Source organism: Acipenser ruthenus, chromosome 12 (assembly GCF_902713425.1).
Source record: "Acipenser ruthenus chromosome 12, fAciRut3.2 maternal haplotype, whole genome shotgun sequence".
Classification (NCBI taxonomy): domain Eukaryota; kingdom Metazoa; phylum Chordata; class Actinopteri; order Acipenseriformes; family Acipenseridae; genus Acipenser; species Acipenser ruthenus.
Window position 1 is genome coordinate 26854764 of NC_081200.1, and position 22699 is coordinate 26877462.

At 38.8% G+C, this 22699-nt stretch overlaps 1 protein-coding gene across 6 annotated transcripts in view; it reads right to left on the reverse strand.

Annotated features, from left to right (window-relative positions):
• Positions 1-22346, reverse strand: part of LOC117417097 (dual specificity protein phosphatase CDC14AB-like) — an 82419-nt gene extending 60073 nt beyond the window's left edge. For 2 of the 6 annotated variants that reach the window (XM_059034729.1, XM_059034731.1), the window contains exons 1-5: positions 21894-22346; positions 17064-17154; positions 16257-16332; positions 14647-14694; positions 10373-10465 (exon numbers count right to left, since the gene is read on the reverse strand). In XM_059034729.1, coding sequence (XP_058890712.1) covers positions 10373-10465; positions 14647-14694; positions 16257-16332; positions 17064-17154; positions 21894-21987 — 402 coding nt within the window. In that variant the 5' untranslated portion in view covers positions 21988-22346. The remainder of the gene's footprint in view (positions 1-10372; positions 10466-14646; positions 14695-16256; positions 16333-17063; positions 17155-21893) is intronic. The other 4 variants (XM_059034727.1, XM_059034732.1, XM_059034728.1 and 1 more) reach the window with 4 other exon arrangements.
• Between the last annotated feature and the right edge of the window lie 353 nt (positions 22347-22699).

The following is a 22699-nucleotide window of genomic DNA, read 5'->3' on the forward strand; positions in this document are numbered from 1 at the left end:
GTAAGCAACTTCAGCAGGATTGTACAGCAACAGCCAAAGCAATGCCAATCATATTACTGTAGATAAGCCGTGAGATTTCACGAGTCCTCTGTGTTCCTTGACGCAAGTGCTCTAATCAATCATTCAAAGGTGATGAGATGAACGTCACTATTATCTCCATGTTAATTTAAGATACATCGGCAGCTTTAGGCCTTTTTCAAAGTTAAGCTTCAGAAAGAATTTAATGCAGATGCGCAAACATTACAAATATAGATGATTATTTAATTTATTTGGCAACATTTATCCAAGGCGACATACTGTAGATAATATGCACTGCATGGCAGAAAGAAATGTACCATCCTTTTAATGCCATCTAATCACCCTGTGTGATCTACAAGGTTTTGCAAAACCAAGGTTTTGAAAAAGGTCATGTCAGTATATAAAAGCCGTAAGATAACCTTTCCTATTGCCCTCATTCATCACAATATAAAAAGGCATGGTGTTGATAAAAATCTTATCTGATCATAAAATATGCAAGTTAATAACAGACATTAATAGTCACAATGACATTTGTCCAAAGCATACCATATATAGGCTTGCAAATAGCCATGTATACTTAAAGTTAGTGAATTCATGGGGGGGGGGGGCAGTATGCACAACTAAAAGGGGGTTCTACAGTACTTACTGATGTGCCACTGACAAGTGGTTCTAAAGATATAGCTAGCAAGGTTCCAGTGCATATCAAAACCTAAACATACAGTAGATGTACTGTCAAACTTTTTGGGGGTTCCTAGGGTGCAGCGCACAATTGGCCGAGCGCTCAGATGACAGCTTTGTTATTTCTGTCCTGGTCATAAATTATTTATGCCAGCAATATTAGATCCTGCTGAACAGTTCTGAATTAAATCCTTGTGAACAGTGCTGGATTAAATCCTTCTGAACAGTGCTGGATTAAATCCTTCTGAACAGTGCTGGATTAAATCCTTCTGAACAGCGCTGGATTAAATCCTGTTGAACAGCGCTGGATTAAATCCTGCTGAACAGCGCTGGATTAAATCCTTCTGAACAGTGCTGGATTAAATCCTGTTGAACTGATTTTAACTGATCTGTACAGATTGCCCACCCTGCACGATATTCAATGAAATGCAGAATCTGCTGCCAGCTGTACAATAAAACTTGAATAATCCCTTTCTAAAACCAGGGCTTTTGCATTAAAAGTCCAAACAAATACTGTAGTCTATAGACTCCTGCATCTGTAATGAAATGAGAGAGGCCAGGGACGTCCCTGAGTGTATACAGAGACTCTGACATACAATCAATAAATCAGATTCCTACATTCAACAAGGTTAGAGCAAGGGGGGTGGATTCATATATCAGCACCAGGGAAGCTATGGGTTTTAGGCAAGTCTGAACTTGCATTTTGGTTTTATACTTGCAAAACCACTTAATGGAAGTATGTATGTATGAGCAAGTGAGTAATGGTTCAATGACTGAGCAGCTTCACTGAAATGACCCTTATAAAAAGGTGCTGAATTACTGTATGAAGAACCAGAAACTCCTCATTGCAGTAACTGTTGGATGAAAAGTTGCCCAACAGCCCAAATGACAGTGATTTCCATTACACGAGAGTAGATGTTAAAACTTCATGCTGATTTGAACTCGGCTCTCGCCAAGATAAGCACCAACTAAGACGTAGCTTTACAGTAAACTAATGTGATCCATATGTGTCTCCCTCCATTTACGTTTCCTTCCATATGATGATGTAGATATCCTTCTGTCTGGTGTTAATGGCTGAAGTGTAATGCTGGCTCCAGGGATCAGCTTATTTTGCCTCCCTGGCGCATCAGCACACACAACAGCTGCGATGCTGGCTCCGGGGATCAACCAAAGTGCGGCCTCCCCAGCGCATCAGCATGACAACCGTCTGGATTGAGCTAAGTAGGGTACATCTCTGGGGTTTTCAAGTGGGCACCTTCCATCCTCAGTGTTTCGTCGACTAGCCCACGACACCTCAAGAGGGCTCGACGGTGATTCTGGCGTCCCAGCATCACCCCCCTCCGTCCCCCACTCAACTCAGCCCAGCTTACTTACCTGTCCCCAGCCAGAATCTTTCCGTCTCAACCACAGCCAGTTGCTGCTCCTCTCTGCTGCTTCAGATAAGTTCTTCACTGTGCGACGCAACTCTTGGCCACTGAATCCGACGTCTCTGAGAAACCGGGTTGTAGAGTGTGCCACAAATCCTCGACAACCCACTTCCACTGGGTAAACCCGAACTCTCCATCCTCGCTGTTCCGCTTCAGTGGCTAGTTGAGCATACCGCAGTTTCTTCCTCTCATACGCCTCATCTACAGCGTCCTCCCATGGCACTGTTAACTCTACCAGGTGAACAAGGCGTGCTGATCCAGACCACAAGACAATATCTGGTCGAAGGTTAGTGGTGGCAATCTCAGGTGGAAAAATAAGCCGTTGACCAACATCTGCCAGCATATTCCAGTCTCTAGCAGCTTCCAGTTGTCCTGGGCGAGGATTGGTTTTAACACCTTTTCTTGGTGGTTGCTCTCCTGGGCGGAGGAATGTTGTCTTTTGTGTGTAATGTTTTGATGGAACAGGTGGCAACTTATTGGTCATGTTACGCTTGTCTTCCAATGCTAAGGCCAAACATCGCAGCACCTGGTCATGGCGCCAAGTAAACCGTCCTTGGCTAAGAGCCACCTTACATCCTGTCAAAATGTGCCTTAATGTTGCAGGTGATGAACACAAAGGACATGAGGGATCCTCTCCTACCCAGAGGTTTAGGTTCTGTGGTGATGGGAGAACATCATATGTTGACCTGATGAGGAAACTGATCCTGCTCTGTTCCATTGACCATAGGTCTTGCCAGCCAATCTTGCGTTGTTTCACACTCTCCCATCTCATCCATTCTCCCTGCTTGGCCTGGGAAATGGCCTTTATACACCTCATCCTCTCCTCCTGCTTTTGCACCTCGTTGACTACCAGCTTCCTCCTTTGAGCTGGGGCTGCCTTGTGCCATGTAGGAGGAGCTGAACTGAAACCAAGACCCCCTCTTCCATGCTGAACTTGCCCCATGATATCACCAATTCGAAGGGCAGCCTTTGCATCTTCCACAGCTTTCTTTGCCGCCCACTTTCTTCCAGTTTTCAACACAGGTGCTGCCTCCCTTATGCATTTATCGCGTGACTCTACTAATGTCATTTCCAGTCTGACCTTGGCGCACTTAAACTCCTCGGTTAGAGCAGAGACTGGTAGCTGCAGTATTCCTTTACCATAAAGTCCCACTCTGCTGAGGCAGCGTGGAACTCCCAACCATTTCCTGATGTATGAACTCATTAAAGCTTCCAGCTTCTCTACTGTTGTCAAAGAAACCTCGTACACAGTCAGTGGCCACAGCAACCTCGGCAGTAGACCAAACTGAAAGCACCAGAGTTTTAGTTTACCTGGTAGAGCGCAGCTGTCTATGCTCTTCAACCCTTCCACTGCTTGTTGTCTAACTTCTCCCACACGAACTGTGTCCTTTAGATCCCCGTCGTACCATCTCCCAAGACTCTTCACTGGCTTCTCAGACACTGTTGGTATTGCCTCACCATTAATGAAGAATGTTTTATCTACTACTTTGCCTTTAATTATAGAGATGCTCCTTGATTTAGTGGGCTTGAATTGCATTCGTGCCCATTCAATGTTATTGGTTAATTTGCCCAATAATCGATTAGTGCAGGCTACTGTTGTAGTCATGGTTGTCATGTCATCCATGTATGCTCGAATTGGTGGTAGTCGCATTCCAGAAGCCAAGCGCTCTCCTCCTACTACCCATTTTGATGCCCTAATGATTACTTCCATTGCCATGGTAAAAGCCAGTGGAGAAATGGTGCATCCTGCCATTATTCCAACCTCTAGGCATTGCCATGTAGTGCTGAATTCTGAAGTTGAAAAACTGAATTGCAAATCTCCAAAATAGGCTTTCACTAAATTTGTTATTGTCATCGGTACACTGAAAAAATAAAATGCTGCCCAAAGTAGTTCATGTGGCACTGAACCATATGCATTAGCCAAATCCAGGAATGTCACATGGAGCTCCTTCCTCTCCTTTTTAGCTGATTGAATTTGTTGCCAGATCACATTGATGTGTTCTAAGCAACCTGGGAAACCTGGAATGCCCGCTTTTTGTATTGAAGTGTCAATGAAGCAGTTCTTTAATAGGTAAGTTGACAATCTCTGAGCAATAATGCTGAAGAAAATCTTGCCTTCTACGTTTAATAGGGAAATGGGACGAAACTGACTGATGCTTGTAGAATCTTTTTCTTTAGGTATAAAGACTCCACCTGCTCGGCTCCATGCTCTTGGTACAACCTGTTTTTCCCATGCCACTTTCATCAATTTCCACAGAATTCGTAGAACTCCTGAAGCACTCTTGTACACTCTGTACGGAACTCCATTAGGCCCTGGAGATGATGAAGCCCTTGCTTTTTTCACAGCTTGCTCTATTTCTTTCCACTTAGGTGCACAGTCCTCCATTTGGTATTCTGGTGGATTGATAGGTGGGATGTCTGACGGAACTGACATAGGCTCCTGCCTTTTTGAATCTGTATGTGTTTCCTCCAAATATCTCTCCAGCTCAACCTTAGATGCTTTTAGTGTGCCATTCTTCTCACTGGTGAATAACTTCTTTACAAATTTGAATGGGTCTTTATAAAAGTTCGCTCTCGCACGCTCCTTCTTTTTGTAGCGTTTCCGTAGGCGCTCAGCTCTGCGCAATGTTGCAAGCTTATCTTTTATGACCCTTTGTAAGAGATTGAGTCCCTCCTTCTGACTTTGTTCTGCTCTTCTCCATTGGTTCCTCAGCTGTCTCCTTTCTCTAACTAAGCGTTCAATCTCCTGCTGCCGTCTAGACTTTCCAGGAATAGTTTGTAGTTTTTCCTTCCTTTTTTCAACTCCAAACCTCTCACTTCCATATGCGTAGATGATGTCCCCAAATTTATCCAGCTTCTTTTCAACTGTTCCACTTAATCTTTCCAATGCAACGCAGAGATCTGTGTTTACTGTGTCCCACTGTGAAAGTTAACCTGCATTTTTTTTTTTTTATTTGATGACTTTGCTTCCTTTCAGGCCATCCTATTTTGACATACAAAATGTAATTAAGCCTAAAGTTTAGCTCAGCAAATCTGTCTGTGAAAAACAGATGTCAAATATGGTTTTAAAATGGCAAAGAGGAATAGGCCTAGTATTTGTTTGGCTCTACCTGACCTGTGCACAATCAGTGCCCATTACAAACCTAAAGGTTCTTTGGGTGCTCGAATGTAATAGCCATACACTTACTGAAAAATAACATTGGGATGCCAGTATAATACCATTGGTTTACCCAGAAATCTTCACAAATCCATTAGTACAGTATATTGCACAGGGTCACATCCAGTAGCACACTGGCACCAATGTAATTGTCAGTGTGTGGTATTGTGTTAACTGTTAAATTGTGATTGTTCTATGAAAGGGCAAGTTTCCTAACTATTTTAAGCCCTCTCGGTGTAAACACATTATTTTCAAAAGGTGTTACTGTAGTGGAGAAAGTGACGGCCCAATAGGCAGGATTTGTTGGCTACTAGAATAGCATTAGTCTAAGTGAAAGCATGTACAGTGCCTTGCGAAAGTATTCGGCCCCCTTGAACTTTGCGACCTTTTGCCACTTTTCAGGCTTCAAACATAAAGATATGAAACTGTATTTTTTTGTGAAGAATCAACAACAAGTGGGACACAATCATGAAGTGGAACGAAATTTATTGGATATTTCAAACTTTAACAAATAAAAAACTGAAAAATTGGGCGTGCAAAATTATTCAGCCCCCTTAAGTTAATACTTTGTAGCGCCACCTTTTGCTGCGATTACAGCTGTAAGTCGCTTGGGGTATGTCTCTATCAGTTTTGCACATCGAGAGACTGAAATTTTTGCCCATTCCTCCTTGCAAAACAGCTCGAGCTCAGTGAGGTTGGATGGAGAGCATTTGTGAACAGCAGTTTTCAGTTCTTTCCACAGATTCTCGATTGGATTCAGGTCTGGACTTTGACTTGGCCATTCTAACACCTGGATATGTTTATTTGTGAACCATTCCATTGTAGATTTTGCTTTATGTTGGAAGACAAATCTCCGTCCCAGTCTCAGGTCTTTTGCAGACTCCATCAGGTTTTCTTCCAGAATGGTCCTGTATTTGGCTCCATCCATCTTCCCATCAATTTTAACCATCTTCCCTGTCCCTGCTGAAGAAAAGCAGGCCCAAACCATGATGCTGCCACCACCATGTTTGACAGTGGGGATGGTGTGTTCAGGGTGATGAGCTGTGTTGCTTTTACGCCAAACATAAAGTTTTGCATTGTTGCCAAAAAGTTCGATTTTGGTTTCATCTGACCAGAGCACCTTCTTCCACATGTTTGGTGTGTCTCCCAGTTGGCTTGTGGCAAACTGTAAACGACACTTTTTTATGGATATCTTTAAGAAATGGCTTTCTTCTTGCCACTCTTCCATAAAGGCCAGATTTGTGCAGTATACGACTGATTGTTGTCCTATGGACAGAGTCTCCCACCTCAGCTGTAGATCTCTGCAGTTCATCCAGAGTGATCATGGGCCTCTTGGCTGCATCTCTGATCAGTCTTCTCCTTGTATGAGCTGAAAGTTTAGAGGGACGGCCAGGTCTTGGTAGATTTGCAGTGGTCTGATACTCCTTCCATTTCAATATTATCGCTTGCACAGTGCTCCTTGGGATGTTTAAAGCTTGGGAAATCTTTTTGTATCCAAATCTGGCTTTAAACTTCTCCACAACAGTATCTCGGACCTGCCTGGTGTGTTCCTTGTTCTTCATGTTGCTCTCTGCGCTTTAAACGGACCCCTGAGACTATCACAGTGCAGGTGCATTTATACGGAGACTTGATTACACACAGGTGGATTCTATTTATCATCATTAGTCATTTAGGTCAACATTGGATCATTCAGAGATCCTCACTGAACTTCTGGAGAGAGTTTGCTGCACTGAAAGTAAAGGGGCTGAATAATTTTGCACGCCCAATTTTTCAGTTTTTTATTTGTTAAAAAAGTTTGAAATATCCAATAAATTTCGTTCCACTTCATGATTGTGTCCCACTTGTTGTTGATTCTTCACAAAAAATTACAGTTTCATATCTTTATGTTTGAAGCCTGAAAAGTGGCAAAAGGTCGCAAAGATCAAGGGGGCCGAATACTTTTGCAAGGCACTGTAAATGTAATCTCTGGGCTAGTCATGGTGGACAGCTGGCTTGTTATGCAGGTTCCGCAATCTGGCATGTCATACATGTGCATACAGTTTTATCCCCCCCACACCCATTAAAAAATAAAAAATAAAAAAATAATAATAATTCATGCAATAAACAGGTTTATACTTTATGCACATGCACCACACATTTCTCAGTTTTAAAAAGGAGAACATGATTTGATTTAAAATTTCATCCGCATAAAAAAAGAATAAAAAAAAATTCTGATTGAATGGGTTTGACTTAGGAAAAAGGTACAAAGATGACTATTCTAGTCCTCTGAATATAAATTGAACTGCTCTCTATGGTATTCATAGTCTTGCTACAGTAGGTCAGTTTGGGATTAGCCAAGGGAGGTTTAACTCCTTGCCAGTGTCAACAGACCGCCACTGAATGAACAATGTTGCATGCTAAGAGGATATGATGGAACTGTTGGCCCATGGAGATGAGGACAATGCATGGCTACACAGTACAGTAGAGGCTTGGGTTGTGCAGTTTGGTTTGCCTATTAAGATCAGGACATTTTACATTGTTTATTTTAAACAGAGTAATGCAGCACAATATCCACTGAATGAATTTCTAATTTCCATTACATGAGAGTAGATGTTAAAACTTCATGTTGATCTGAACTCGGCTCTCACCAAGATAAGCACCAACTAAGACACATATTTACAGTAAACTAATGTGATCCATCTGCATCCTTTTTTCAACTCCAAACCTCTCGCTTCGATGTGTGTAGATTATTTATCCAGCTTCTTTTCAACTGTTCCACTTAACCTTTCCAACGCAAAACAGAGATCGTGTTTACTATGTCCCACGCAGTTTTCTCACAAGCTCTTGGCCATTTAACTCCAGACGTGCCCATTGAGGTTCTTTTCTCTCTTATGCTGGTTTGTCTGACTGGGTTCGCAAGGATCATTCTCCTGCGAACTGTGGTTTGCTTCCTGTCGCTGGATTTCATTCGACTGACTTGGACTGACTTCGTAAGAAGTACTGATCAATGCAAGGCCCTTGTCCCTTTTCCCTCAAGCATTTCATTCTCCCTTGATGAATCTTCAACAACCTGACCATTGTCGCTTTATTATTATTATTTATTTCTTAGCAGACACCCTTATCCAGGAAGACTTACAATTGTTACAAGATATCACATTATTTTTACATACAAATTACCCATTTATACCGTTGGGTTTTTGCTGGAGCAATCTAGGTCAAATAAATTGCTCAAGGGTACAGCAGCAGTGTCCCCCACCTGGGATTGAACCCACGACCCTCCGGTCAAGAGTCCAGAGCCCCAACCACTACTCCACACTGCTGCTCCAGCCGCAGACACAAACCTGGAGTTCCATGTCTTTGCTAACTGCAGATCTTGAACTAGTCTTTTGTGAAGTACTCTCCATTCTCATATCCGTTTCCGTTCCTAAGTCGTTAACCGTGTTGTACCAACGTTGAGCCATCTTCCGCCCCCGCACTCGCAGACTTGAATTTCTTAGAATCCTTGGGCAGGTGTCTCCAGCATTCTGTTTACCTTTGAAAACACAGAGCTGGATACTGGGACAAGGGTAGCTAACCCTTGCCAGCCCCAATGTATATTTTCACTTTGCCAAAGTTCTGTTAAACTGATTTATGAAAACATAAAATCAATAAGCACATGTATTGTGTTCTTTCCTATTAAAGATCAAATTAAATTGTATTAGATATACTGTATTTCTGGTGTACTATACATTATAAAGTGCAGAATGTGTGTGTACAGGGAGATACAGATCTCTAGTGTAATACAGATCCTAAAATGCAGCAATGTAGTTTATGGAAAGTGAACTATGAGAAGCTATAAAAGCCATTTTGTAATATCTGCAAAATCCAAACAACATTTCACACAGTGGGCCAGTGCAGGTAAACAGACACTTAAGTAAATACACCCATGAGCTAACTTATCTTACACAGGTGGAATAACCAGATAAGGAAGTACTAACAATCAGAATTTCTTACAGCAATCCAAAAAAAATCCTAATAGAAACCTACAAGGCCTTGTTAAATGGTTTGGCACAAAAATAAATGTTCCAACTTCATTGTAATGCAAGTCATCTTTCATCACATTTCCAATTACAGGATTAGCTTGGTGCTACAAGATTTATAGCTCAATTATGTTTTGCAACATTTATGTAAACGATGCTTTTTACATCCAATCACATGAAACCTTCTAATCTTTCAGTGCCACCTACTGATTGGAATTTAATGTGCTCCTGTATCCACAAAAGGAAGGTGTGACCCCATCCTTATCTTTCCCTTCTGCCCACATCCGAAAAAGAAAGAAACAATACAAAAATCATGAATTTCATCCCTGGGTGGTTAGGTCTTCGTTTTCTTTTGCATCAAGAACTATTACACATTCTCTTTAGAACTATTACACATTCTCTTTAGAACTATTACACATTCTCTTTAGAACTATTACACATTCATGCACTCCTAAGTGACAAAGAAAACGCTAGTCAGAAAAGGAGAACAGAAGGATGGGGTAGACTCAATGCTGCGTTAGAACCACACACTGTTACATTTCACTTGCAGACACATTATAAAAGAGAGTTACCGGAATATCATACTTAGCAGACCACAGCGTGGATATTTACCATTATGGTCTGCTTTTCCACACCAGGGAGAGTCATCTCCATATGAGATTGCACAGTTAATGATCCTTAAATGGACCAAGGTTTTAAAATTTCACAAAAAGTGCTGACATATATAAGCTGTTAAATTATACGTAGCACAAATCAAGAAATGCTGTTCAGGGCCATACAGGATGTTACAGTTCGCAAAATCCAATGACACTGCATGTATGACTTTTGGTACAAAGGGATTTGAGACACTTCAGTGCTATAAAATTACAAAAGATTAGCTTTTGTTTATCTGCACACTGTACTAATGTACTGCATCATCTTCTAACCTGAAAACCAGGGTATTTGTAATTGGTAAGACGCTGCTCTTCAGAGTGGTTGTCATGCAACATTAATCCAGTGATCATTTCTATTCAAAGCCAAATTCAAAAGCAACACAAGATCTGCACAGTACAAACAAGGCGGTACAACTGAAAGAGCAATGAAGAAGGACTTACAGCATAGGCACCAATTAAAACGGCAGCGTTCGCTCTTTTGCGTTGGTCGAAGCTGGTGTAATGGACAATCCTCTTTCTTGACAATGTAAAAGACTTAAAAAAAACAAAACACAAAATAAAAGTTAAAATTCAGTTAATACATTGCAAAAATCATACAAAAACGTTCAAAGCAATACGAAAGTACTCATATATATAAAAAAGAGCATTGAGGGATCCGGTTGTGGGTTTGTGGGTGTTTTTTCTTTTTTTTCACATTTGTATTAGATAACAATGCAGTCATTTAGAGAAACTGGGCCAGCATCACAAGATACAAAACACATTTCTTAAATGGAAAGCCCCTGAACAGTTGGATGAGCCAGTGCTAGGAATTTTACAATCAACATCCTCTTCTGTTCTTCAAAAAACAGGGGTTTGTGGAAATTAACTATTTATACTTATCTTTAAATAAAAACTACTGTAGTATTTTACTACACAAGAAACAGATGTTGGGTTAGTTATCTAGGAGAGGTTACATGCCCATTATCTGTACTAGTACAGTTACAATATACCACAACACAGGAAATGATTAAATCATCTTTAATCTTTTCATTTGAGTGTACAGCATACCTATCTGACAGAAATAAATCATCATCATCATTCATGACCAAACAAGTCTGTACTAAATGTTTGACAGCAAGCTAATGTAAATCATTTTAAATTAATCTTTGCTATATTCCTCAGGCACATTAAGAATCCATTCAATTAAAACAAGACTTTCCGCACTGCAGATTGCACTGAATAAAACTCTATTCTCCTGTATAGTATTTGTGTGATCAATATTATCATTGGTTCCCCTTTCATGAGGATACACATTTTAGTTTTGTTTTTAGTGCAGCACAGATACAAATGTTTTACTGTTTGCTTGTAGTTGCTGAAGGTCACGTGATTGGATCGCAGTTGGAACATTTGACCTGTAGTACAGGAAATGATTAGGTACATGAAAGCAACAGCAACTTGTAATACTACAGGACTGCATTTGATGCATCTGTTGATTTTTTTCACCAGAACCATTTTATCTGCAAAGTGCACAATTTTAACATGTGGCATCATCACCAAAATTGATACCATATAATAAAAAACAAACATACAGAACATGAACAGCTTTAACTGTTTAGAAATTATTTTGGAACATTGTATTGAAAGCGGCTATATGTATTTATACCTCCCAGGTGACAGAGTGGTGTGAAATTCACAACAATTCTATAGTTTTGGTCAGGCTTAAATGGTTTTTTAGGGCATCAGAGTATGTCTAGTTACCTTTCACTATTCAGTACAAAGAATAGAGCTGTAATAGCAGTCTTTCAGGAGCATTTCACAAAACGGACACAAATGTATAGTTTTGTTCTCTGGCAATCTCTTATTACAATTCAAGCAATCCCTTTGAAAAGTGCTCTTGCCTGTCAGTGGAACGAGTTGCATTCCAATCATACCTATTAACTCTCAAATCATATCTTCAGAAAAACATTTAAAAAATGACCCACATTACAGTTGACAACAGACAAAAATGACAAGTGAATAGTTCAATTAAAATGTCCATATACCTGTGCAGGTTGGCTATAAATGGTTGTGGGTTACTATGACGTGATTGAAGAGTTGAAGAAGCTGAAGGCAGATAGCGTATCTTGGTTATGGAGAATGGCGAGGTGGAATTAAAAATGTTAACATGGTAGGTATGAAGTCATGTGTGCAAACAAGAAATGTGAGACAGGTGGAAAGCAGTTTCTATGGAGTAGACATGAGCTAGCATGCACTTCTGACATGGCACTGTACGGCACGCAGCAGATATATTGGCTTGAGGAAACTCAGATCTCTGTGCAGGTGCCAAAAAAAGAAAGGCAAACAGAGTTGCATTGTTCCGATTATTTGAGGGAACTGCTAAATCAGTTTAAAGATATAAACAGATTCATTTACAATCTACAAGACAAGCAGTGGTAACACTTAATACGAAATCTTGCAACTACCACCCTTCATTTAAATGTGCTTTATTTTGCTCTTATCTGCCCCCTATTTTACTGCATTTAATCCTGTACTTCAGAATACTGTAATCTGCCAAGTGTTTAACCTGTAGTATTTTGTATTTAATCATATCCTGATGTAACTATCACTATTATCTGCTGTATTATTGAATTGTGGTTTGTCACACTTGTACTTTGCTTGAACAAAAGTTATTGTATTTCTTGCTCTTATTGTATTACTTGTATTGTAACACTTGAAATGTATTTGCTTACGATTGTAAGTCGCCCTGGATAAGGGCGTCTGCTAAGAAATAAATAAAAATAATAATAATAATAATAATAATAATAATAATAATAATAATCTTAACAATGGCTTTTGCAAAAGTGGAACATGCATGATCTCAGCTGAAAGTGTACCGTTTAATCTTTTTTTTTTTTTTTTGTCGGATTTCTATTAGGGTTCTCAAGCAAAATGTTGACCTGTATGCACGATCATGTGAACATGCTTTGAATTTTCACCATCATCTCCTTATAATAGACTCTTCGGCTATGTCCACACTAACCAATTAACTTCAGGCCTGCATGCAATAGAGCAGTTAATGCTACAATTGAAATAGTGTTTGTTAAAATCATAAGATTCATTGTGATCAATTAGGAATAATCTATATAACTAAGGGGTGAGCAAACCTCTCATGTTAAAAAGGAAATGCCAGTTTCAAAACTAGAAATATTGAACACATGGGCACACAGAAAACCTTCTGACATTCCTAGTTGCTCAAATGTAGCTTTGAATAAAGACGTCTCTATTCAGCTGAAAAATAAAGCATTAAAAATCTATATTACTTCATTTACAGTATCTGGACAAAGATGCTACAGAAGACAAATATAGTAATTTAAGACACAGTTCTCAGTTTAATGCCACTTCCATGCAAACAAATTAACGTAATAATACGGTGTGTAGTGCTAATTAAAAAAATACTGATTCCGTGCCAACTGCAGAATGTACAACTAATCCAAATCCACAGATATAAAATATACATGACTAATCAATCAAGGGGCATCAGAAACGTTCCCATGATATGCTCAGCGTGCACAAAGCGCAAAGCCTGGCAGCCAAGCAGCAGCCGCGGAACCGGTGCAAAATAGATATTTGATGTACCAAATAGAAAAGAATTGGGTTTCCAAGACATTCTTCCAAGATGCATATTACAGTATGTCAAGTCAATTCACACAAAACATTTCAAACATTACGAGCTGCTGCATATTAAAGAACCTCTGTAATCCGGTTGTTTTCCTAATAAGATAACAGACATCTCCGAGAGTGTCAGAGAGAGATACATAGACAGACATTACAACTAAAAATTCACAATACATGTTCAAACTAAGACTGGGGGGAGGTACTCTCCTGGCATTAACTAACATCCAAAGGTAACTTTTTACTTCTAGGATGTGGAATTCACAGAATGTGTAACAACTGCATGGAACAAAAATGTTTAATGACATTCAGATGAGTAGTTCCCAGGACACGGCTTTCAATAACCAAGCCTTTTTGTAATGATATTCAGGGCGATACGTTCTGACCATTCAGTCTTCATTAGCCCAGTGAAGTAGAGGCCAGGACCCCTGTCCAGTCAGCTCACTGTGGCAGAATCTGATGTCCTCAAGAAAAGTGGGACATACGTACCTCAACTCCACTGCAGCGGAGCATCCCACCCGATACCAATTGATGCTAGTAGAAACTGCTTGCTTCCTTAGCGAGTTGCAATTCATTCTCAATTAAATACATTCATTCCTCATTTGCGTAGTTTGTGTTTTTTCTGACGCTCTAACATTTGTGGGTTAAACATCAAGGCCAAAGCAGACCTCTTTAAATCACAGCACAATATGTAAAAATGCCATGCAACAATAACTACAATAACAAGCACATTGCAAAAGCGAGATCTACAAACAGAAGCACAAATGTAGTGTCCAGTTACTGTGTTTGCTTAGTTCTGGTTGAGTAAAGCGCTGTTCACATGATCTCCCACTGCAAGCAAGCTTTAGTAAATAATAATAGCCATAAAGCAGCTTAAAGCATCAAATATGGTGTTAAAATCAATAAGCCATCAGTCACTGCAGCTGCTGCTTATTTTATTATGCTATGCTAGCCAAAACCAGGGGCAATTCACAGGACTGCACTCCCCATAGCAACCTCCAATACAAAAAAAATAATGGAAAGACAATAGGATGTTCTGTATGTTGGTCACAAATGAAAAAAATTTAAATGCTTGACATCTTTACCTTCAGCATTCTTAATACAGTACAAGCCAAGGAACTACACATCTTCTGCTTAAATACAAGAAAAGACAAAATGCATACGGTAGGTTGTACAGTAAACTTATACATCTAAAAAGAGTCAACAGAATATCAGAAATCTAGTATGTGGCCATGTTACCTAAACTAACCCCAGCTATCCAAAATAAGGATGCAGCAGGGAATGCAATGTTCTCACCGTTTCCTCCACCGATTACTATTAATTATGCAAAGGATTGTGTCCCGTAATCTGTTCTGCTACAATACGGCTCCTTTGTATCTGTTTACAGTGGAGTCTTTCACTTTTCATCCTTTTGAGTGTTCTACTTTACCATAAAAACATACCTTGTTTCTAGTCCAGTTTGTTTGCTTTGTCCTCTTAAATAGTTTTTTCTCAACAAACACACCCCCTCTCTCCTGGCGTGTTTACTGAGCTTGAATGTGTCAGGTATAACCCCACACTGCTGCAAGCAGTAGCAGTAGAAGTGTGCATATCCAGCTCAAGATGGAGGAAAACTTGTGTTGTTAAAAACTACCTTTGGGAGATGTAAACATGGTCTGCAGTATTAACATGATTACATGGCAGGCAAAACCATTGAAGAACACGGTAAGACACAAAGAAATAACATTTCAAATGATGCTGGGACACTGCATCTTTATGGCATGTATCGCTTGGAATTAAAATGTATGTAAAAAAAATTACTAAACTAAGTACAGAATAATGGTGCACCAGAGAGTCCGCTACAACTGAGCATTTACTGTAAATTGACTTGCAGTGTAAAATAATATCTGTGTCGGCACAGATAACTGCACTAAACAGCTGCATGCACAGAGAATACTGAGATGACCCTTAAGATCCGAGTCACACTAGACAGCAACCTAATCCTGTCCTCTCAACCACAAGCCAGAAAAGAAGCTTTCATAATCCCCAGACAAAAAATAGAAATGATCCAGCTTCCCAATTCAATCGCATGACAACTGCTGGCAACCCCCCCGCCCCCCCGCCAACCCGCCCCCCCCGATTTAAGAATCCTCCACATTAATTGACTTCACTTGCTGGTTGTTATCACACTGCATGACGTTGCCACGCTGAAGGTCAGCCAGGTAAACTAAATCTGGTATATCGTACTATTAGCATGTGGATTAACCAGTTCTGTTTGTGGCCTGCAGCAGTTATATAAAAACAGGTAACTGATGAATTGTGAGTATTAGAATCTTACAGCAAAACCCTAATCAGATGTACTTTGAAAACTCACTGTAGTCTAATCTAATTAGGTGTGCTCATAGAACCTTTTGATTTATTTTTATTTTTATTTTTTTTTGGGGGGGGGAGAAGATAAATGAATTACTACTGTAACATGTGCAATCAAGTAAACCTCCAATAATAATTATAATACAACCCCAAAGTACCCTTAAATATAGAAAGCAATGCACAAAATAACACTGGACACAACAGGACAGACTGTTCACATTAGACTGTTCCTAAAACCATAATAATAACAATGGTTTCAATGTGTTCAGACAGCAGTGTGTTCTTTTACAACAAACAGCATATTGTGGCAGGTTTATTTAATGTTATTGTATTTTTATGAACTTACTTTGAGTTTCTTGTTGAGTTTACAGCAGTATCTGTATAACATTGCCAAGTTGAGGGGTCCAAAGTCTGCATAAAAGCTGAAACAAAATCCAACACTCAGTAAGAATGGAGAGGAGATGGATGATCTTTTTCATTGCTGAATGGTTAACTGGTTTCACTTGGTCATTGCTCACCAAGACTAGAAAGTCTTGTTTTCATTAAGGTCCCTTTTATTAAAGGAGTAAGTAGCTTCAAATTACAATTTCCTGTTCTAGTTGCCAGCATCTGCAACTCTGGCTCGATCTAGCTGTGCACTAGATGGCGCTGGCTCTTACTTTCTAAAGACCCTTTTTTGGTGGATCTAGCCTAGGAAACAGATGTCTATGACAGGCAACTACAGAAGAGCAGCTCCAAAAACTCAGGTCAAAACAACTTAACACAGAAAATAAAAAAACTTAATCTGAGTAAATGCAATAGGAAACACTCAATGGTTGCAAACATTAAAACAAGTACTTACACATTACAGAACTAAACAGAATTGCCCCTAGTTTCTAAATAAAACCTTTACAAATGCTAATCCAATTGGATCCCAAAGTACAACGCACTATACTTTCACATTAGGAAGACCACATTTAACTCCTTCAAAAAAGGTCTATGAGACAAATAACTGAAGTAGGTATATTTAGGAAGCTGTCCAGGTTTACTTGATTGGGATTTTAAACAAGAACAGGTCACGTGTTTAGTGAAATATCAATTTTACAAAAGTACTATACAGTTGAAATTTGTGAGACACGTGCAAGTTTTGAGGGGGAAAAAATTGGCAACTTACTTTTCATAGACAAATTCATCATCTGTGCAGAGATAATGCGTGTTTACTGTGCTTTTTGGCTTGTTTCTTAGGGTTGCAAAATACAATCGATCTGGAAATAAAAGTGTTAAAATGCAAAATCAGTAATGGCTACATCATGCACAGTGTTATAGATGCTTATTTTCCATGTTCATCTTCAAAAGCGCAAATCAGCAACAAATACTGTACAAGTCAATAACAGTCATTCAATATTTATATACTGTATTATCCAAACTATGACAGTTCGACTGTTTACAAACAAGGAAAGGAGTCATTTGACATGTTTCTCAAAGTAAAAAAGATAAAATAACTTCTGCAGAAAGCTGTTTGCTGTGTAAATCATAATGTAATTTACATGGGATTCCAACCAAATTCCAAGGCTTTGATTTTTATTTTTTTCCAGTGACATCAGTAGCTTGCAGCAGATGGCAGGTACTGTCACTTTTCTTAGGATCAATTTGTCTTTCCATTGACTTACACTTGTATTAACATTCCCATGGGCTGCAAATGTTTATTTGAATACACTAGCTACTAATGTAAGTGTAGATTGAAGTACTGTCAGAACCACTGGGGCGATTCCGTGGTAAAGCAGACATGAGTAACAAAAAAAGAAACATGCCTTAATCTTTTCAAACATGCATTTTTTCCCAAAGCCAAGAACCTATATTATTAGGATTAAAAATGATATTCACATTTAAACCATTTTTTTTTATATCACAATATTCAATTAATTAACATGCAAGTTCAAAAAAAAAAAAAAAAGAAGTTTGTAAATTTTCCCCACTGCTTTTTGAATGGTAGCTTCATTTAAAAAAAAAAAATTTAATTAACATGTGACACCGCAACTTACCTGATGGGGTTCTCAAGAAAGTGCTACTAAACTGAAAAATTAAATATGTGAATGTATTTACTGTAAAAATCAGGCAACACGATTTTATGCATAATGCCATGTCCCGTACAACACTTTTAGACCTACATTTTTCTTCCTAATGTTCAATATAAATCCCAAAGGAATGTCATTAAGGATTTTCTAACCTCACAACAGCAAAAATATACCAGGAATATAGCTGACAACTTCAACTGTAACTTTGTCAATCATCAATTACACAAGTGTCCCGTACAACACAACTGATGCAATCTTATGGTATCAATATTAATTTATAGGGGATTTCATTTAAATGAAAAGGAATAAACAGTGGATGGCAGCACCAAACAGCCATGTTTCTACGCAAGTGCTACTCAATATCAGCTCCTTGAAGAGAAGAAACCTAAATATAAGTATTTCCTCAATTTTATGAATGACATATTTTGCATCTTTACCAGAACATAAAATATGTACATAGAAGTATGTAGGGATGTGGAAACAACTGCAACTCAATGCAATTGAGTGAAGCAATTATTTGTGACTCCTGCCACTAGGGAGCAGTGTAGTTCTAAAGAGGCGGGGCTAATAAGGGTGGAGTGCTTGCCTGGGAGTGATAAGAACATAAGAACATAAGAAAGTTTACAAACGAGAGGAGGCCATTCAGCCCATCTTGCTCATTTGGTTGTTAGTAGCTTATTGATCCCAGAATCTCATCAAGCAGCTTCTTGAAGGATCCCAGGGTGTCAGCTTCAACAACATTACTGGGGAGTTGGTTCCAGACGCTCACAATTCTCTGTGTAAAAAAGTGCCTCCTATTTTCTGTTCTGAATGCCCCTTTATCTAATCTCCATTTATGACCCCTGGTCCTTTTTTCTTTTTTCAAGTCAAATAAGTCCCCCGGGTTGACATTGTCTATACCTTTTAGGATTTTGAATGTCTGAATCAGATCGCCGCGTAGTCTTCTTTGTTCAAGACTGAATAGATTCAGTTCTTTAAGTACTCTTTCTGTGTGCTTTGTTTTTGGTCCCTTTTAAACGCTCTGTAAAGTGCCTTTTTTCGCTGAATATTTTTTTTAATTGATCTATTAAACCATTTTGGCCATTTTGTTTTAGATTTAGATTTGTCTACTTTTGGGATGTAATTGTTTTGTGCCTCTAGTACTACATTTTTAAAAAACAGCCACCCTTTTTCTGTGGATGTTTTCTCTATTTTACTCCAATCTACTTCTATTAGTCTCTGTTTCATACCTTCGTAGTTTGCTTTTCTAAAATTGTAAACCTTAGCTTTAGTCATTACTTTTGGGGTTTTAAAAAATATTTCAAATGAAACCATATTGTGGTCTGAGTTTGCCAATGGCTCTCTGACCTCTGTTTTAGTTATTCTGTCTTCATTATTTGAAAAGACTAAATCAAGGCATGCCTCCCCTCTAGTCGGTGCCTTGACAAATTGCGTTAGGAAGCAGTCATTTGTCATTTCCACCATTTCAATTTCGTCCGTCGTGCCCCCCATTGGGTTTTCCCATTTTATACAGGGGAAGTTGAAATCCCCCATTAGTATGGCTTCTCCTTTTCTACACACATTTCGAATGTCATTGTACAACAGATTATTTTGCTCAGCGTCTGAATTTGGCGGTCTATAGCATGTTCCTATTATTATGCCCTTTGAATTTGTGTCCATTATTCTAACCCATATTGATACTGCATTGTTTTCTTTGTCCTGATTTAACACCTGGGCTTCAAGGCTATTTCTCATGTATAGCGCTACCCCTCCGCCTCTTCTGTCCTGCCTGTCTTTCCTATACAGTGTGTACCCACTAATATTATATTTGTCTCCATCACTCTCAGACAACCAAGTTTCTGTAACACCTATCACATCGTAGTTACTTGTTAGTGCAGTAGCTTCAAGTTCTAACATTTTGTTTCTGAGACTTAAGATAAATACATTTAATAGTTGTCTTACCTGAGTTGTTGCCCTTGTTTTGATGTAGTCTCCCTTCTGTTTTTTTGTTTTCTCCCCCCTTCCTTTCTAGTTTAAATAGTTCTAGTTTGATGCTCTACTCTACAGCAATAGGCCCAAATAACAACTGGATTGAGTGGCTGACAGGGAGGGGGGGTGCTGAATATGGATAATAATTATAAATAGAATCGGGGCCTACCAAATTAGGGTGTAATCAATAGAATTCAGGGGAATATACAGGGGAATTGTAACTGGCTCAACCCGTCAGGTGTGTCTCCCAAACCTAAAAACAACAAAGTAAATAGCCTAATATAGTATGTAAGAATTATTATGAAATAATGATTTAAAGTATGGGTTTAAGATGACAAGCCATATTAAATAGTATCTGTTACCATCAGGTCATGCACTAAAATGTTTCATTGCAGAAAATAAGAAAATATAACAGAGATGCCAACAAAGAAGCAAAAACAAATCGAGAGATACAAGAGTTAGAGAAAAAATCAATCCTGATTATGCCAAAAAAAAAAAACAGAAAGAATAGCAACCCTTCTCTGTTGGGGAGTGGTGTGTTGTTACTTATGAGGGTGTTGGGTGCCCAGGAGAAATAACATGCATAACAAGTAATGAGACTGAAGTACCTGTGATGCACAAACCTGGCAAATACTTCAAAAGGCCACGCAATGTGTACAAGATTTTCTATCTGGCCTATTGTTGCTGGTTCCAGGGGTCAATTCTGTTTTGAGGGCTTTCTTACTTAAAGTACTGGACATATCCCTTGTCTATCAAAAGAGATTAGCTAATACTGAAGATTCAAAACACTGAGACTTCAGAAAATTGAATTCTGACTTTTACATTGATATCCATAAATCTGTTCATACAGCATACACGAGTATTATAGTGTGTTAAGAGTTCATTTCAGAGGTGCAATTCGTTAATCACGTGGCCTGAGCAAGCTACTGAAAATAGGGATGAAGTTTCAAATGTAACATCTGTGCTTTTGTGTGGTACTGTGTTATTACAGCCTTGAATTATTATTGCCTAAATATCCTAAGAGACATAATCTGCTTTAATTTGACAGTTGGATGAAAGTATGCCTGTTAATATAGGTAGCCTTAAAGAGCAGGTAGACAAATCTGTCCCGTTCAACACTGTTTTCATATCCCGTTCAACACTTTATTATGTAATGATAGTACTGTAGCTGGGTCTGTCACAGGTTCTAATTTGCATTTGTTTGTTAGATGTACCTCCCCTGATATCTATTAAGGTAAATAAAAGTTTACATCTCTAACAGATTCAGACTTTTTATGCTTTTCACCTCATGCCTAAAACCCATGTCCCACTCAGTGTCCCGTAGGATTTACTTACGTTTTAAGAAATATTTAATAGTAATGACCACATATTATTTAATGATTAATACCCTTAGTTTAGCTTGGTAATATACTCTGTCTAAAATATTTTTGATGTCTTAATTTAAAACCAGTTTTTGACATAAAAACGAAAAAGTTGTCTTAATGTCCCGCACGACACATACGGAATCGCACATTATCGTCTTAACACTGCCTTGAACTTTTTTATTTTAAAATAATGGGCACAAATATAATAATTAAAAAAAAAGGTGAATCTATACACCACTTTATGTATATGCAGTAATGCATGCAACTACAATGTATTAAAATACGAAAATTGTAATTTGTAGTAGCATCGTTTATTGTCCCTCTACAATTATAATATGGGAACACACACTTTTCTGGTTTAGTCTTTTTAGATAGATACGCGTGTTTAGTGACGTACTATTTTTTTCTTTTAGGTCAAAAGTGGATCATGTTTTTATGACCGGAGCCCCCAGCAACCAATGCATTTATTATGGATACCACACGCAGACACCCCCTCCTCCTCCCTAGTAACATACACTAAGTCAAGTGTGGCGTCTATGGACAGTTATTTAAATACATCACTGTAATCTAAGACGACTGAGACACAGTCTGCCTTACCTTTAATAAATTCTGAAGCCCCGATAAGTTCATTATCATCTGCCATATTAAACAAAGTCGAAATGGTAGAATGTTTAATGCTATCCAGACTCATCGACACTAGCAAGTGACAGACCACAACCAAAGAAAATTCTTCCCGGTGGCCACACACCAAGACAGAACTTCTTAGCAAGAGTTCTGCAGATTTGCCCGTGGTAGAATAATCACTGAAACGTCATTACACATTCCAAAACAAGTTCCAGTTCTTCAATCAAACCCTCAGAAATGTCCCAAAGTGGAAGAGAGCGCAGTTTGTAAAGTAGTTCCTCTAATTGCAGGTGCAGTGGATGTGTACGCGTCCTCCGGAGACTTTCGCTTCTGTGTGTGAGTCAAATCAGGTTTCCTCCATGGCTGCAAACACAAGCTACTCCAAGCAACATCTTAAAGCGATATCACATGGTTACCAAGCACCAATCACCACACAAAGAGACGTTGCTAAGGCTTGGTCTCCGTCGGCCAATCAGGACATGGTGAAAACATTGAGCAGAAAGCACTGCTGCACTAGAATGAACTTCGGGAGTTTGGGTTTCCCCAAGTAATTTTACTCAGGTTTAAATCAAGCTAAACTTAAACTGAGCCCAAATATTTCTGAAGTAAGATGTTTATTGTATTACTAGTCTCCAAATATGAGTACGCTGAGGTTTTAATCTATCCTGAGACAAAAATGTCCCAACTATGTGATTAAAAAACAGTTAATCTCGGTTTTAATTGCATATTAAATGGATAAATACTATAGTTTAAAATGTATTTATTTATGAATTTATTTA